Source organism: Ursus americanus, chromosome 18, assembly GCF_024610735.1.
Source record: "Ursus americanus isolate L20-20 chromosome 18, mUrsAme1.1.p, whole genome shotgun sequence".
Taxonomy (NCBI): Eukaryota; Metazoa; Chordata; class Mammalia; order Carnivora; family Ursidae; genus Ursus; species Ursus americanus.
The window spans coordinates 35,166,883-35,184,106 of NC_142144.1; the positions used below are offsets into that span (position 1 = coordinate 35,166,883).

General features: G+C 49.8%; 2 protein-coding genes across 6 annotated transcripts in view; one reads left to right on the forward strand and one right to left on the reverse strand.

The window, feature by feature from the left end:
- The first annotated feature begins 4,023 nt into the window (after positions 1-4,023).
- On the forward strand, positions 4,024-6,637 carry CIMIP2B (ciliary microtubule inner protein 2B). The gene is made up of 6 exons (XM_045780806.2): positions 4,024-4,791; positions 5,181-5,404; positions 5,494-5,711; positions 5,912-5,963; positions 6,041-6,238; positions 6,500-6,637. Exons 1-6 carry the CDS (start codon positions 4,607-4,609, stop codon positions 6,586-6,588), a joined length of 966 nt encoding a protein of 321 aa, XP_045636762.1. The 5' UTR covers positions 4,024-4,606; the 3' UTR covers positions 6,589-6,637.
- Positions 6,638-6,694: 57 nt separating this feature from the next.
- Positions 6,695-17,224, reverse strand: part of RUSC2 (RUN and SH3 domain containing 2) — a 68,021-nt gene continuing 57,491 nt past the window's right edge. For 4 of the 5 annotated variants that reach the window (XM_045780798.2, XM_045780801.2, XM_045780800.2 and 1 more), the window contains exons 3-12: positions 12,213-12,842; positions 11,780-11,965; positions 11,463-11,603; positions 10,292-10,368; positions 9,898-10,072; positions 9,702-9,807; positions 8,952-8,998; positions 7,691-8,498; positions 7,459-7,596; positions 6,695-7,377 (exon numbers count right to left, since the gene is read on the reverse strand). In XM_045780798.2, coding sequence (XP_045636754.2) covers positions 7,176-7,377; positions 7,459-7,596; positions 7,691-8,498; positions 8,952-8,998; positions 9,702-9,807; positions 9,898-10,072; positions 10,292-10,368; positions 11,463-11,603; positions 11,780-11,965; positions 12,213-12,842 — 2,510 coding nt within the window. In that variant the 3' untranslated portion in view covers positions 6,695-7,175. The remainder of the gene's footprint in view (positions 7,378-7,458; positions 7,597-7,690; positions 8,499-8,951; positions 8,999-9,701; positions 9,808-9,897; positions 10,073-10,291; positions 10,369-11,462; positions 11,604-11,779; positions 11,966-12,212; positions 12,843-17,224) is intronic. The other variant, XM_045780802.2, reaches the window with a different exon arrangement.

Consider the following 17,224-nt stretch of genomic DNA (forward strand, 5'->3'; position numbering starts at 1 on the left):
AAAAGAGTATTAAAATCTACCTGTCAATACCACTGTTTCTGGTCATTTCTACTTGGATTCCTCCCATCCCCACCCTACCACTTGGATGTCAAATGCCCAGATTTGGATTATCATAATCCTTGGTTTATGATATAGTCTCATCATTGGTCCAGCTTTATTTACTAATGTATAATAACAAGCATTTATGAAGCCACTATCCCAAAAACTGAGACCTTGACAATAACGTACATCTAACTGTGTGGTCTCTCCTCCCATTTGTCTCACTCCCTGTAGGCAGGCATCTGAAACTCATGCTCATCGTTACCTCGCTTTCCTTTTCATGTCGTTTTATTGCAGCTCTCCCTGCGTGCTTCTTTTTGCCCATTTCACCCCTCCCCCCTGGCAACCACCACTTTGTTCTCTATATTTATGAGCCTGTTTCTGTTTGTTCATTCGTTTTGTTTTTTAGATTCTACATATAAGGGAAATCATGTGGCATTTGTCATTCTCGGTCTGACTTACTTCACTTAGCATAATCCCTCTGGGTCCATCCAGATTTTTGCAAATGACAAGATTTCATTCTTCTTTTATGGCTGAGTAATATTCCATTGTGTATGTACCACATCTTCTTTATCCAGTCATCTGTTGAGGGACACTTAGGTTGCTTCCATATCTTGGCTATTGTAAATAATGCTGCAATGAACATAGATGGGGTGCAGGTATCTTCTGAATTAATATTTTCATTTTCTTCAGGTAAATACCCAGAAGTGGAATTGTTGAATCATTGTATCTATTTTAATTTAAAAAGGTTTTGTGTTGTATGTAATCATTTGGAGTTTATTCTTTTCACATCTTGTTTCACTTTTGGTGGTCTCTTATCTGAGAAATTTTTTTCAAGGGCCTCATGATTTTTTAATTCATCTTCATTAAGGAGATTTATGCTTGCCCAGTAATGTCTTACAATCAAATGACTGATCTGGGATCCATCTGAAACCTTTTTTGGGTAAATATTCTGATGGATTTTTAAAACTTGAGGTATAGTTGACATATAACATTAATTTCAGGTGTACAACATAATGATTTGATATTTGTACTTATATGAAATTTTACAGCAATTCCTGGTCAGGATCAAAAGCAGAATGACAGTTATAGACTGCTGTTTTGGAGACCTAACACACTGTGTGGAACGGTCAAGGCACTGATGTGGCTTTCCAAACTGGACCCTCATTTTGTGAGCAGGTGTAATCCCAGTGAAACCTCTCCACCAGCACTGGCTGTGCAGCTCCCATGAGGAGCGAGCTGGGGTTGCGTTGCCATGATGACCGTCCCCTGGAATCGGGGGCACAGAGGCAGTGAACCATCCTGTGGACCCCTCAGCTAGTTCTTTCACTTCCTTCCCAGGTTAGAACACTTTTCTGATCTTCAGGAACTTAGAAATACTGTTTACACAGATGGAAACAACAATAGTAACAGCCCATTTCACCAAGAGGAGTGGACTGTTTCTTCACAAACACAAATCTAAGACTCACTGTAACCTGTTTCCTAACTTGTATTAATCCACACACTGATTCTAACTGCCACGGTTGGTTCTGCAGAATTTGTTCCAGCCTCTACGTTCTAATCTGTATCTCACCTTCACATTTTAACCTTTCAACTTCTCAGCTTCACACGCTTTCCCCTAAACCCCCAACCTCTGTTACTGTCCTCAGCTCTTTTCCTTTCTCCCATTCCCACCAAATTCCAACCAAACACTGTGAATTGCTATTTATTTAGCACTTAACATCAGCTAGACACTGGGGCCAATTGCTCTTTATGTATCATCTTGTGCTACTGTTTTGTCCTGCTGTTTTGTCCTACTCAATGAAGTAGTATCGTTAGCGTCTTCATTTTATGGATGAGACTGAGGCTTGAGGAGATGAATTTGGCCAAGGTCTGTATCTCCAGGGAAGCTAGGATTTGAACTAGTTTTTGTTGTTTTTATTTTTATGTTATGCTACCTTGAGCTCCAAATAAAAGAAAACTTAAATTGGCTTTAACAATAATGAAATTATTTCATATAAAAAGGTTGGTTAGTTCAGTAGCTCATCAAGGACCCATGCCTTTCTACTCTACTGTCCATCCTTGCTGTATTCAGGCTTTGTCCCCAGGTTAGCCTAGCTTTCCACAAGGTTTCATGATGCCTACCGAAGTTCTGTCGTCATGTCCATAGAACTTCTAGAGGCAGGAAAGGGCACCATTCCTTCTTGTCCACCTCTCTGTCTCTAATTTGTCATGCATTAAAAAAAAAAAAGATTTATCTTTTTTTTATCGGAGGGGCAGGAGGAGAGGGACAGAGAATCTTAAGCAAACTCTGTGCTGAGCCTGGAGCCTGATGCAGGGCCCCATCTCACGACCCTGAGATCATGACCTGAGCCGAAATGAAGAGTCAGACATTTAACCGACTGAGCCACACAGGTGTCCCTGTCATGCATCTTTTTAAAGAGCATTCTAAGTTGCTTACTTTTCTTAGGGCCCTCTCTTATCCTGGCAGACTTCCCTTTATTGTCCAGAATGCCGTAAGCCTGTGCCTCACTAATCATCGGCAAGAGGAGTAGGACACTATGATTCATCAGGACTCGTTCCCAGGGCTGGCTCCAAGCTTCCCCGAAGCTCCTGGCTGCTCCACAGAACAAAATCAAGGTTCTGTTAAAATGGGAGATGAGGGTAGGGGAATGGGTATTCAGTGTGCAACCAGTAGTATCTGTTACAGAATCCAAAAGTCCAGTTTGTTAACCTTTCCACACTGCTGCTTTTCTGGGTTCTCCCCTCACTTCCCATCCCCATCTAGCGTATTTCCTTAACAGTGAGCCAAGTCTACAACCCTAGCTCTACATGACACATACCAAGGCCGTCCTTGGCAGAACAGTGAGGACCATGAAATGTATTCCTTGGGGCCCAGTGCTCCTGTGCAATCCACAGGTTAGGGACGCGTGCTTTGTCAGCCTGGGCATGTCAGACTCAGGTGGGGAGAAGAGCAGAGGCTCTGCCTCCTGAAAGGGGGACTGGCTTGACCCCGACTCAGCCCCAGAGCTGAGTTCCATTCATGCTCCCCCTTCTCTGAGAGCTCTTCTTTCTGGCCTACTTCTCTGCTCTGAGTTTTTTTCCTTTTCTTTCTTTTCTTTCCTTTTTCCTTTTCTTTTTCTTTCTCTTCTTTCTCCTTTCTTTTTCTTCTTTTTCTTTCCTTCCTTTCCTCCCTCCCTTTTTTCCTTCCTTCCTTTCCTCCCTCCCTTTTTTCCTTCCTCCCTCCCTTCCTTCTTCTTCCCTTTCTTTTTAAAGTAGCTAGTGTGGGGCTTGAACTCACAACCCTGAGATCAAGAGTTGCATGCTCTACCAATTGAGTCAGCCAGGAACTTCCTGAATTGTTTTCTTAACGAATTCTTATTTGTCCCCTAGTCTTTTTTTAAATTTTAATTTATTTATTTGACAGAGAGAATAAGCACAAGTAGGGGGAGTAACAGGCATAGGGAGAGGGAGAGGGAGAGGGAGAAGCAGGCTCCCCGCCAAGCAGGGAGCCTGATGCAGGGCTCGATCCCAGGACTCTGGGGTCATGACTGAGCCAAAGGCAGATGCTTAACGTCTGTTAAGGCACCCCTGTCCCCTGGAACATTACCATCATTATCTCTTTTGCTTGAACTCCCACAGTAGAAAACCCATACCCACTGAATTTGGTTATAGTCACAGGTTTCCCATGTGTGTTAGAAGCTTAGAGAAAATATTAGACAATAGGGAAGAGAATTAAGTTTTAGTAGCTGAATGCCAGGTGCTGGGGTAAATTCTTTTCCACACTGACTATTCTTACCAGCACCCTGGTAGGTTAGGTTACTTTAACCTTCATGTTTGGGTTTAGGGAATTCACGTTCAGATGTTAAGTCGCCTGCTCAGACAAGGTACAGTTGGCTCGAGGCCACAAGCTAGTAGGGGACCATGACAGTGTGGCCTCAGGCCCATGATCTTTCCCCTCTACCCCCCTCCCCCCCCCCGCTTCTGAATTCATGGTCTTTGCTGGTACAAAACACATTTGTATATATTCATTCGAGCCTCACAACAGTAGCAGGGTGAGTCCTGGTATCTTCATTTTGTAAAAGGCTCAGAGACACTAAATGACTTGCCCGAAGTCATGAGGAGCGGAGCTTAGCTTCTCTGACTACAGAATATTCCTAGCAGAGCATGGCATTATTTGTTGAATGATAATCCAGATTATGGTGGGTATTCAGTAAATAATTCTTGTCAAATTAAAATGATTAAAAAGAAACTTAATGCCACTGCTTAGAGGTCTCTAGGTTCCTTTTTCTCCGTGTCACCTCCCCTCTGGGATCCCCTTAAAGACCCTTTTTTCCCAGGAATTCCATCACTTTCAATCAACACTCACAAAGAAGGAAGGGTCCTCTTTTAAGATAGAGCTGAATGGACCTAACAGTTTTTGATCTCTCCCCTCCCACCTTAGGGCTTCCTTCGCTCCCTGGAACGGGGAGGCCACACTCAGACTTCTCCCTACCCCCATGCGGTCGACTGCATTTGTTCTGGAGTAGGCCAACCAGTGAGCCCCTGTTCTGTTCTGAGGGACTTGGCCCTGGCAGTTACCTCACTCATGCCTCCTCCCCTCTCCCCTCCCTTGGCACCGCCTCCTGCCTCTGGCTCCGCCCCACAGCCCTGGACACAGTACACACAGCCTAGAGCTTCGGCTCCAAGGGAAACAAAAGGAACTGCCTGGATTCTCATGGCCAGCACCTTCCTACCAGGGCTGAACCCTCAGAACCCTCATTATATCCCAGGGTAAGACTTCTACCCAGAGCACACCTCTGCTTGCTTCTGGGGATGGGGTATAAGGACATGGGAGTTGTGCCACCTAGGGCTTGGGGGTCAATAGACAAACTGGTATGTAGGCCTAAGGTTGAGATATTCACAGTGTTGTGTGGAAAAGGAAGAGCAAGGGGATAGTGGTAGCTGGGCTTGCCACGACACTTTGTGTTGTCTTCTCCATGGTAACGGGGGTAACAGCAGAGGGGAAGGGTTGAAAACCCAGAGAGAACTAAGAAATGCCTGCTCCAAATATACACCCAGCCGAATCCAGAAGAAAAAGATCAGGGCTTCAGAGGTCTGTGTTTCTATCTGGGGGTGGTGGAGGTGCAAGGAGAGGTGAGTGGGTGAGTGCTCTGCTACAGGTACACCGGACACTGCCCACTACTTCGGTTCAGCATGGGCCAGACCTACGGGCAGATGACTGGTCAGCTACTTCGAGGATTTCCTGGCCTAGCCTGGCCCCCTGCCCATCGCACACTTCTGCCTCCCATCCGGCCTCCAGCATCTCCTGAGGTTCCCAGGGGAAGCCTGCCTGTCAGGCGTGGGCATGAAAGGCTCAGCTCCAGCATGATTCCTGGGTACACAGGTACGTACGGAGAGTCTGAACAGGTGTCCCCAACCCAGAACGTGTGCCCCAAACACTAACTGAAATCTTCCTTGCCCCCTCCCACCCAGGTTTTGTACCCCAGGCCCAGTTCATCTTTGCTAAGAACTGCAGCCGGGTCTGGGCTGAGGCTCTAAATGATTTCACTCAGGGGTCTGTGGGACAAGGGAGTCAAGAGCTGCCGAAGGAGGACAAGGGTAAAAAAGATGTGGAGAAAGACCAAGAGCCAAAGCCAGAGCCAGAGCCAGAGGCAGAGAAGGAGCCAGAGCTGGGGCAAGAGGCGGGCCAAGTGAGACCAAGAAGGCTGGAGGGAGTGCAGGGGGGTTGGGAGTGGGGAGCCTTACCTCTGTGTGGCCGGGCCTAGGGGTGGCCATGAGTAGCATGGCTATGGGTACAGGGGATGTGGGCTTGACGGCCAGCTCTATCTCCCGTTGGAGCACAGGGGCTGAATTTGATAGCCTTATTTTTTCTCTGCCAACTTCTCCCAAGGCTTCCCCCTATTCCATGGATGACAAAGATCCTCGCAAGTTCTTCATGCCAGGTGAGAGGAAGTGGGTCAGGACCAAAGGCATGGGGAGGCCCCCAGGAGGTCCTGACTCAGTATCCCCATCCCCCCAGGCTTCACTGGTTACGTGCCCCGTGCCCGCTTCCTCTTCGGCTCCAGCTTTCCTGTGCTCACCAACCGGGCACTGCAGGAATTTGGACAGATGTACTCAGGGGGCAGACCCCAGAAGGATCCCAAACATCTCCCTCCACTTTCTAGGACCTACCCTCAGAACCTAGGCCTTTTACCTAATTATGGGGGCTATGTGCCAGGTGAGAATAGCTCCAGAGGGGACTGGAGTATTTTTGTCTGTGTGTGGAATGGGTGGAAGTGGTTTGGGGGGGTTGGAACTAATAGATACGGGGGGGGGGGTTGGATCATATGGTTCACCTTTCTCACTGGGCAGAAAAGGAAATGAGGTAGCTCACAGTGGGAAGCTGGGACCAGATTTTGGAAGGCTTAGGCAATGACTGAGAAATAAATGGCTCTCCATGCCACTGGCTACAAGTGACAGACCTCTGTTGTCCATACAGGGTATAAGTTCCAGTTCGGGCACACGTATGGGCATCTCACCCATGATGCACTGGGCCTCACCACCCTCCAGAAGCAGCTCCTGGTGTAGGTACCTGGACTTCAAGTTCTTTCTTCTCTGTCTTCCTATCCCAGCCATCCTTTTGGAAGAAAGAGAGATGGGCCCAAGGGTGGGAGGGAGGCACAAAAAGAAATGGTTTGGAGGCCGAGCACCTTTTTTATTAATAGGTGTAATAAATAAATAAATAAATACATAAACAGAAGCCTGGGCTTCTCCTCCCTCTTCTGACCACCAGGCACTGGCCACAGCCTATTTACATTTGGGGGCTTAAGGAGCTGGCCCCAATACTGTCACCTCTCCTCCTCACCACCTGGCCTAGGGAACCCTGCAAATGGGCCTCTGGTCACCCCCCTCCATAGGGACGTGCTTATCCGTACCAGATGGGCCGGGGAAATCCTGGCAGCCCAGTGCTGCATCCCTTCCCTCCTCTCCTGGGTGGAGGTCTGGATGAGGTCACTGGGACAGTTAATGGGGAGTAATTAATACTGAGCACAGGGATGTATGGCCCCCAGCTCTCAGTCTACTCTCTGTGGCCAAGCCAGAGGGCTTGGGAAGGGCTCTCAGGCTCTGAGTCAGGGGTTATGAGGGTCCCTGAGGCCACCAGCATGCACAGGGCCTCAGTTTTGGCTGCTTCCAGGGGTTGGACTTGGAGTTGGGGTCAAGGTCACATAGGCCAGAGGCACCAGGCCGGTGTCCGGGCCACGGCTGCAGCGCAGCCAGTCTCCTCCGGCTGGCCCCAGCACCCGTAGGATGTCTCCCTTGTGGAAGCTCAGCTGTCCAGGGCCTGTGGCCAGATGATGGCACAATGCCTTCACCTCGCTGGGGAAACAACAAATGGAGGTCAGAGAAACCCCACCCAAAGCCAAACCTAGCCCCCCAATCCCATTTTCCAGGGCTTACCATGGAGGCTTGGAGGGCAAGACTGGAGAGTGTGGCTCCTGCAGGCTCTCCTTGGGCTCTGGCTCTCGGCGGGCACCCACTGTCTGTGCCACTAGCTGGAACATGGACTTGTCCAGGCTCAGCCAGTCGGAGGGTAGCCTACGGGAGAGCAGCCGGGGCTCTGGCTCTGTCTGCACTCTGGCTTAGATAGGCTCCCCAAATCCCTCTGTCTACACCATGAGCTGCCTCTCACCTGTTTGTGGGCCGGGTCTCCCGCTGAGCCTTTCGGGAGCCAAAGAGGTGTCCCCACTTAATGCCCCCGGGTGAAGGCTCTGAGGCTCCTTCCTCATTTTCTGCTGGGGGGGCAGTGGACCCCTCCCTCTCCCGGCTGTGCCTCAGCTCGGCCAGCACAGAATCAGGGGGGCTCCCCATCCAGAAGGGCCAGCCCCTGTCCCGGCCAAGGGTCTCCTCAGGGGCAGGGCAGGCCTCTGCCCCCTCGACTACTCCCTCTCGGGGGGGTGGTCCCCCACCTCCTGCCCCTTTCTTTTTCTCACTGCTGCTATTGTTGCCACCACGGGGGAACCTAGAGCCTTCAGTTGAGCCATCAATGTAGACCTGGGAGCTCTGCATGAGCTGGTACCACCAGCCAGCCTGCCCACCTCGGGCCCACCTGCCACGCCCTGAGCCCCCAGCTGCCTCTGCCACCTCTTCTGTCTCCTCTTCCTCCTCGTCTTCTCCACCTTCAGGGGCGCCCACACCCTTCACCCGCTCCCCATGGACCACCCTGTCCATGTCTCCGGGCCCCTCCTGGCCCCTGGCTCGGGCCAGCTGCAGCGTTGAATGGGCGGACAGCAGCAGGTCCTGGGACACCCGCAGCAGCTCCTTGTGCTGCCGCTGCTGCTGCCCACTTTGCAGGAGCCGGTGCTGAAACAGCAAGTCGAGGCTGAAGGGCAGCAGGGCCAGGGGTTGCAGCAGCAGCAGCAGCTCCTCGAAGAGGCCGGGGCACACGGTATGCGCTGCACTCAGGAAGCCCCATGGCTGGTAGTGGGTCTGGATGATATCTAGGGGAGCAAGAGAGAGGGCTGAGCCCCACAGAGAAGCAGAGCCTGGCCCGGGGAGGGGCTCCGAGAAGCAGCGCTGGCAGAGCCACTGGGTACTGCCGTACAGGCTGGACGCTGTGTCCCTGGGTGCACTCCAGGGCAAAAGAGGCTGCCTGGAGTTTGCGCAGGTCGTGACCTCCACAACCCTAAGTTGTGGCCCCAAGTTCAGAGGAGAGTGGGGGTTCCTGGCCACCCTGACTTCCAGATTGCCTGAGTATCCTGCTGACTCCAAGGCTCTAATACAAGTAGAAGCTGGGGAGACACTGGGCTGGAAGCCCAGGCTCTGAAGACGAAAGCTTGGGTGGTCCCCCTCCCCACCTCTACCATCTGTAAAGAGCCATGCTTCCCTCGTCTGAGCCTCTGAGGTGTGGCCTATATTGAGTTTGCAAGAGAGAGCAGTGTTCTGGGCATTACCTTCATGGTTATAGAGGTGATTAAACCAGAACTCCAGGGACCGGACGCTGTAAGGAACAGGTAGAGAGAGTTGAATCTTGTGTGGAGATAGTCAGATGATAAGGTACAAAGGAGACAGACAGGGGTCAGACATAGGGCAGAGGTATAGGTGAATATCTCCCTTCTATGGCAGGGATGCTACCTCGTTCATTTCTTATAAAATAGTTCTGGAAGGTCAGTGGGGGATGTTGGGAGGGGGTGAACATGTGTTTCACAAGCCAATTACTTCCCTCTAGAATGGAGTTGGCTTACATGGGACCCAAGAAGTCAGGGCAGCTACTGAGTGAGAGTACAGGGTACATATCCCAAAGGGGATGACCTGGGCCCATACTTGGAAAGAAGGATGTGGATCTCAAGGCGGCCTTGTGGTCAGGTAGGATTTGGAAGTAGTGCTGGAATTGAGTGGATCAAGGTTTACAATATCCAGAGAGCCAGATCAGTTTCCAAAGAAGGCAGATTATGGATTTATAAAAGCAAAAGACCGTGTTGGTGATCAGTGCCAGACGGTTATGGGTGTGGTGGGAACACAGGGACCTACTGAGAGAGGCTGTAGCTAGATGGGGAGAAAGTGAGCCTGGGCCCTGGCCACAGATCCTGCAGACCCCACAGATCCCCCCTTGCCTGTCTCAGTCTAGGGAGTCAGCTTCACAAAGTAGCGGAGCCCAGGGGAGAGGGCTGTGGTTTGCCCCTCTTGCTGCCCCACATACTCACTTGAGCAGGCCGAGAATGAAGGCGTTGAATCGCATGGTGTGACTGGTGAGTTCCGGGAATTGGCTGACCTTGTTGTAGAGGCCGTGCAGGACCTTGGTGGACGGGCCTGAGAGGAAGCCAGAGTTAGCAGTCACATGCCCAGTCTCCTGAATCTGAATCTCCGCCTGGGGTCCTCATCTTGCCACTTAGCACTTACCTAGCTGTGTGGAAGCCTCAACCACACTCCACGGCATGTTCTTACGTTGCCCAATGATGACATCTAGCACAAAGGCTTTGAGCCCATCCTCCAGCACAGCCTGGACTGCAGGGCACAAGTACTTCAGAACCAGGTGGCCCACATTGGGGCTCACAGAACTATTCCCCAGCTTTGCCTGTGGATGGAGTAGAGAAGAACAGGGAATCATTTGAAGCCCAACGTGGTCTTCTCTGACTCTCGTAGGCCTCAATTCTTGTGCTTCTCTTGTGATCCCCATCCCGAAGTACCCAATTCTGGGTTCTAGGTGCAAGAGAGTAGGAGAAGGTGGCAGCACTGAATGGAATGGGTGAGGGTCAGCAGGGTAGAGCTCAGCTTGTCACAGTTTTTTGCCTACCTTCACCCCAGGATCCCGGCTTGTGCCAAAATGGGCCACAATGAGGTCCACAGCAGTGTTAACTGCTTTCACCAGCCCTGCAAGTAAGAATTCCATGTGACAGGTTCCTAAGCAAGTCCCTGGGCAACTCAGCTAAAACAGCCCTCAGTGGACAGAGGGAGAGGCGTCCACTCTCTCTCTCTGTCCCTGCACATGGGTCTCAGTCTTCCTGAGGACCAGGCCCTGGCCCTTTCCTGTTTTTGCCCAGTTCTCAAGCCCTGTACTGTTGCCACTGCCAGTGGACCCATCTCAGCGACTGCATCTTCAAGACCCTCTTACTCCAGTCCTGGATCAAGCTAACTCTCCATCTTGTCCGCTCTGAGAAACCCAGCTAGTGGCTGCTGGAGAAAGTCCAGGGGCACTCACAACAGTGACTGACAGGGGCACCTCTTTGACGTGTGCCTTGCGGTACCCTCTGCTATGTTCTCACGTTGCCAAATCTTTACCCCTCTTCTCAAGCCCTTGGTTCTACTTCACCCAGAGAACAGAGGCCGCTGGTCATCAATTCAACTTCCCAGTCCATCCAAAGGACATAACTACATTCTGTCTACCCTCCTTCCTGACCCCTCACTCTCTTTCCATCCTGCTCAAGGTTCTTCCCTTTTCCCATCTTTGAACCCCCCACTCTGCTTCTATAAGGGACTTTAGCGTCATCTTCCTCCCTTCCCACAGGCTCCATCCCTTCAGGCCACAATTATGCTCAATTCTTTCCCCATCATCTCACTGAAACAGCTCTCTCTTGGTCCAGTGGTCCTTATTTGCTAAATATCTTAGTAGATGTTACCAGCATGCTTACCCAAGCTGTCAGGCCCTATAGTACCTGGACTCTCCCATTAGAGCATGAGGCCATTTTTTTATGACATGGCAGTCTCCCTCACTCTACTTAGCTCCCTGAGGTAAGAGACTGAAGCCTGATTCTTAAGCATCTGATAAATGATCCTTGTGCACTCAATGCATACCCATCATACACAATGCACGGACATCTACCTCGCCCCCATTCCTGTGCTGATTCCTTCCTAGCACTTGGGAGTTCTAAGATAGGGAAATATTCTGGAGGGCTAGACAGTAGGGCAATAGGCACAAATAGGTACTGACAACAGAATTCCTGGCCTGAGCTGGGGGTAATATTCACCTTTTTTCTGAAGCAGGTCAATGGAAATGGCCTCTGAGTTGCCATCTGGGGACAGACAAAACTCAGCTGGAGGCTTCTCAGTCAAGGAAAAGGGGTCTTGGAAGTCAGGGCAGGTCAGTGGTAATGGCTTCACTATTTGACCTGGAAAGAAAAAGAAGAGAAAAATCAATCTCAAGCAACTCTCCTTCTAAGAGTTGCTGCTCAGTTCTGTGCCTCCTACCCTCGGAGACCCGTTCCTTTGGGACTGCGCTCTTCTCTAGCCCTGCCCGGCTGCAGGAGAGCCTGCCCTGGGCATGCAGGGGACCTGGCCCACACACCATTCAGCCGGCAGCTCAGATGGCCAGCAGCACTGAAGGAGCCAGGGAACTCAAAGATGGGGTTCCTTCGGGCCAGCCGAGCTTCCTGTGGCCTTCGGTCTAGGCTCCCTGACAATCCGGGTGGCCCTAGTGGGTTCTTCCTCCTGTATTCCCGCCACTTGAGTGCTTGAGGGGATAGGTGGTTGGCTGAAAGCAGAACAGATGAGCAGAAGAGACGGGCAAGAGTTAGCAGGAGACAGCATTTCACATCCACCCAGTGCGCCCATATAAGTTATGAGGGCTGGGATTGCTTGGGTACTATCCACAGATGCTGGGGAAGGAGATGAAAACATTTTAACCCGACTCCAGGTTGGAGTATAAGAAAGCATTCAAAGGCAGTGGGGGGGGCAGGGTGGTGGGTAGAAATGCTTGCGGTGGAGGGTAAAGCTCATACCGTTATTGGGCCTGGAGGCCATGCTGCCCTCACCACCTCCCCGGGCTAGACTTTCTGCTCGACTGAGGCTAGATCTCCAGGAGCCCAGAGGAGGCAAGCTTCCTGTTCCATGGAGACGGTACTCAGCCAAGGTCAGTATCCTCTGATCCTCCTTCTGTGGCTGCTGGGAGGTGGCAGGCCGGGCAACAGGAGGACAGGAGTGACTCCATGGGGGTGGATTTTCTGTGGCCGCGGCCTGCTCTGGAGGAGGGGAGCACGAGGTGGAAGCAGAAGAGTCGGTGCTGGGCCCAAAGGGGCCAGCACTGCGGATGGGGGAGTAGCTCCCCAGGGGTGACGGCCGTGAGCTTTCTGGCTCAGGCCCAGATTTCCTGGCACCTCTGTTGGTGGGTGCCTGTGACTCCCCCGAGGGAGCTAAGGCTGGGACTTGAGTAGTGGGGGCAGCCAGCGGGGCAGGCTGCTGCGCACGGCTGCAACCAGAGAGGCTGTAGAGCTGGGAAAGGCTGTGGAGGGCCCGGGCCTTGGCCAACTGCTTTGGGAAGTGGTGCTGGAACACGAAGGGCTGGATGGGCAGCGTGGTCGGCCTCTGTTCCTTGCTGTAGCGAAGGACTGGTCGGCTCTCCGCACCACCCCCTGTGGCAACAGTGAGGGAGGAGGAGTCAGACAGACAGACCCTGGGACCTCCAGGAGAGGAAGCAAAGAAGCAGACGGATGATGCTCACTGGGGAGAGGGGAAGAGACAGGCAGGACCTGGGTCGTAGGCATTGAATGGGGTAAGGGCAATCCAAGTTTGGGAATGTGACAGTGCTCCTCCCATCTTTTGTAAAACTTCCTCATTTTTTTAAAAAGATTTTATTTATTTATTTGACAGAGAGCGAGAGATAGCAAGAGAGCACAAGTAGGGGAACAGCAGGTAGAGGGAGAGGGAGAAGCAAACTCCCTGCTGAACGAGGAGCCCAATATGGGGCTTGATCCCAGGATGCTGGGATCATGACCTGAGCTGAAGGGAGACACTCAACCGACTGAGCCACCCAAGGTGCCCCTTTTCCACTGTTTTTATGATGCTGAACTCTCTTGTGCTCTTGACTTTTCACCCCTTCTTCATTTTCTTGACTTCAAGGGTGGGTGTATCTTAAGGTTCCATTCTTAGATCTCCCTTTATGTTTTCTCCCCAGCATTGTTCAAGTTCAGACATTCATACAGATGACTCCTGAACCCATAGCTTTAGCCCCCTTCTTCCCCTTAATCTCTGGATCATTCTGCTTGAGGATTCTACTTTCACTTAAAATTTGCTATTTTAAGGGCGCCTGGGTAGCTCAGTTGGTTAAGCATCCAACTCTTGACTTCGGCTCAGGTCATAATCTCAGGCTCTGTGTTGGGCACGGAGCCTACTTAAGAGTCTCTCTCTCTCTCCCTCTGGGGTGCCTGGGTGGCTCAGTCAGTTAAGCCTCTGACTCTTGGTTTTGACTCAGGTCACGATCTCATGAGTCATGATCTTATGGGTAGTGAGATCAAGCCCCATGTTGGGCTCTGCGCTCGTGGGGAGTCTGCTGGAGATTCTCTCTCTTTCTCCTTCTCCCCCTGCCCCTCCCCCACTTCGTCACTCTCTATAAAATAAATAAAATCTTAAAAAAAAAAGAAGATTCTCCCTCCCCGTCTGCCCCTCCCATCAAAAAATTTGTTATTTTAAAGCAGTTCATCTATCGAATTTCCCGATGACTTCCACTTCTGTCAATGGCAGAACCACCATTTCCTTTGTTTCTAAGGCCTAAAGAGTTGGAGTAAGGGTCACATATTTTCAGGGTAAGATGTTACTTACTTCAAGCTTTTGCTCATCGTTGCCTACCTCCACTCAAGCTGACTCATTTCATTCTTAAGCAAATCTAACCATAATATTTCTTCATTTGCAGCTGGAATCAGCCTCCTGTCTCCCCTATCAACCCCATTCCCATTCTTTCATGATCCTGGCATTGGAGCCTCAGGGCCCACATTTGCTCCCTCTCCACAGAGTTGTGGGCCCCAAGACTGGTCCTTTCCTGTTCTTTCAGCCAATCTTCAGGCTGGTGTCTCTGAAGACACGGGGATCAGAACTAAATACAAAACTCCAGGACACTGCACAGCCAGATTGTCTCTGTGTGAGTTGTACTTCTAACACTGTGCACGCTGTAGACATCTGAATGACACAAGGTGGCGCTATAAGCTTCTACGAAGCCAGAAACCCAGGGTGTGGCTCACTAGCACAATTCCGGCTCAACAAATCCTTGAGACAGGAATTAATATCCTTACCTGACAGCTCAGGGTGTTGGAAATTTAGAGAGATTAAATCATTTGCCCAAGGTCACACAACTAGGAAGTGGCAGAGCTAGAATTCTCCCTAAGCCAGAGTCTGACTTAGGGGCTAATGTTCTCTTTGTCACATTGCACTACACAGGAAATGGTATCCCTCATCTTTTCCCATTTATTTACTTCATTGAGTCTTAAGGGGATAGTGATCACAACCCCATCGGGGAGGGGTGTCAGAATCACTCCCAGGGGACATGTTCAAAATATACCCTCCTGTCACCCCCAATTTGTGCTTAGAGAGCAACCTCTGTCATTCTCCCTTGCTTACTATGCTCCAGCCACACTTCCTTCTGTCCCTGAACATGCCAAGTTCATTAACATCTCAGGGTCTTTTGCATGTGCTGTTCTGCCGGAAATCATCTCATCATTCGGGCATCAGCTCAAGCATCACCACCTCAGTGGCGACCACCCCAGTCCCCCTGGCAAGTCATACTCTGTCTTATTATCCTGTTTTCTTTTCTTTTTAGCATTTTATCACTATTAGAAATTATCTTATTTATTGTCTATTACTCCTCATAAGAGCTCCAAAGAAGCAGGGTTTTTTAGTTGTTCATTGATGTATCCCCAGTGCCTAGAATAGATCTGGGCATATAAAAGGTACTGAATAAGTATTTGTTAAATGAATGAATCCCCACTGTCACCCTTGGTTCAGGCTAGTCTAGCTGCATCCAGATCTTCTTACATAAATCAGATTGCTTCCTAAAATACCAGTTTTATCCCCTGTGGCCCTACTGCCCACAGAATAAAGTCTAATCTTCTCAAATAGGTATCCACACCTGCCACCAATTATGCTGCTCTCCCCTCAAACTCCCACACCTGCCATTCTCATTGACACCACTCTTCCCACCCCATTCCCATCTTTAAGTACACAGCCTTTCCCGCTAACCCTCCTTCTTTTTTATTTATTTAAATATCAAATATCAAGGCTGAACTGACTCTGGCTTTCAGATTAGGCCTTCCCAACCATAGCTTTATTATACCTGCAATATAAAGTATGTTTGAATTAGACTGTTTATTTCTACTCTTTAAAAAATCCTCCCTAAGTCCCCAGGATAGGGTTTGAGGCAGAGGAATGAGATCAGGGAAGAAGGAGGGGCCTGACCTGGGGAGTGGGTCTCAGTTTTGTCCCCAGGGAATACAAAGACTAAGGTTTCTCACTTTTCTGTGTGACAGCCCTTGAGAAAATCAGAGACCACATTCACCTGAGTCTGCTGTTCGGTAGGTGACACAGCCCCAGTCCCTTAGTTCCTTTAAAATGAAGTACCCAGAACTTGAGGTGAGCACTACCTCGTTTAGAGGAGTAGAGGACTATCAGCTTCTCCCTTCTGAAGTCTATCAATGAAGACAGTCATTTTAAGTATTTGGAAGACCTTCCAAAGTGCTGACTCATTCTGAGTGTTCTATCAATTAAATATTCCAAATCAACTCAAGTACAGCTTACCTATCAAACTTCACATTGGTCCCTGCTTTTTTGTTTTATTCTTTCCAGATTTGGTAAGATCTTTTTGAATCTTGACTCTGATGCTCAGGATCTCAAAGAGATCTCAGCTGCTTTTGTCATTCATGAATTCATTGAATTGTCATTCATTCTTTAATTTAAAAAAACGTATAGAATCAACAGAAGAGCCCTGTGAGAGATCACTGGAGACTTATGGACAGAAAGAATAGCATCTCTATATGAAGTCTTATCCAATCAACAACAACAAGAACAACAACAAAAAAAACCACACCACAACACTTTTAATGCCTCTCCCACCTCTGACCAGAATTGTTCTTACCCTCAGAATGCCAGCCACAGCGTCCCCTGTGTCTAGAGACACCCACCAGACAGTGAAGTAGTAAAGGGAGGGGGTTCCAAAGGGCTCTGGCCAATCTGCTGTTTCTGACCCCCTCCTCCCTGCTGGAGACCTCCCCTTTCATCCTCCACCCCAAGGGCAGCTCCTCTGTGTCTGTTTAGGAGTGTGAAGTCTTCTGAGGCTATGATCTCCCCAACATCGGAGATTATACCATTTATGGTTTTTTAACCCACTTCCTTTGAGAAGCCAATGGACTTCTCCATGAGGCTACAGCATAGCACATTCGCCTTTATCTCCCTTTCCCTTGCTTTCTCTCTCCTTCCAAACCCTCTGAGATCTGGCTTCCCCCCTCACTACTCCCAAATGTTGCTTTTGGGATTCTTCAGCCTTCATGTTAGTGATTTCTCTTCCAGACTTTGTTGAACCTAACTCTTCTTTGAAAACTTTTCCTCCTTTAGTGACTGTGCCTTTACTCCCCCCTGGTTTTCCTTCTATTTTCCTAATTCTTCTCAGAAGCTTTGAGTGTTGCTCTGCTCACCCTTAAATAACTGTATCCTCAGTGCTCTCTGTCCTGTTCCATTTACAACTTCACCCATTCTCCCTGGGTGCTCTCATCCACTGAGAGCTTCAACTACCTCTGTTATTCTGAAGACTCTGATCTTGGTTGTCTCCTGACCCCGGGGCATCCTTTCCAATTCACCTTTCACCCAAACAACCAGTGATTTTCTAAAATGCAGATGAGAACATGATGTTAAGCTGTTAAAAACAAACAAAATGCTACTTCCCTGATAAAAATCCTTCAACAGTTCCATCCACACCCCATCATGGCTATGCCAAATTATTTGCAGTTTCTGGAAAGCATCAAGTTATTCTGCA

Excerpts from the sequence above, each read along its gene's own strand:
- CIMIP2B (XM_045780806.2), top strand. The coding sequence starts at position 4,607 with ATGCCTCCTCCCCTCTCCCCTCCCTTGGCACCGCCTCCTGCCTCTGGC. Across the intron at positions 4,792-5,180 it reads AACCCTCATTATATCCCAGG|GTACACCGGACACTGCCCAC; the intron begins GTAAGACTTCTA and ends GCTCTGCTACAG. Across the intron at positions 5,712-5,911 it reads TGGGGCAAGAGGCGGGCCAA|GCTTCCCCCTATTCCATGGA; the intron begins GTGAGACCAAGA and ends ACTTCTCCCAAG.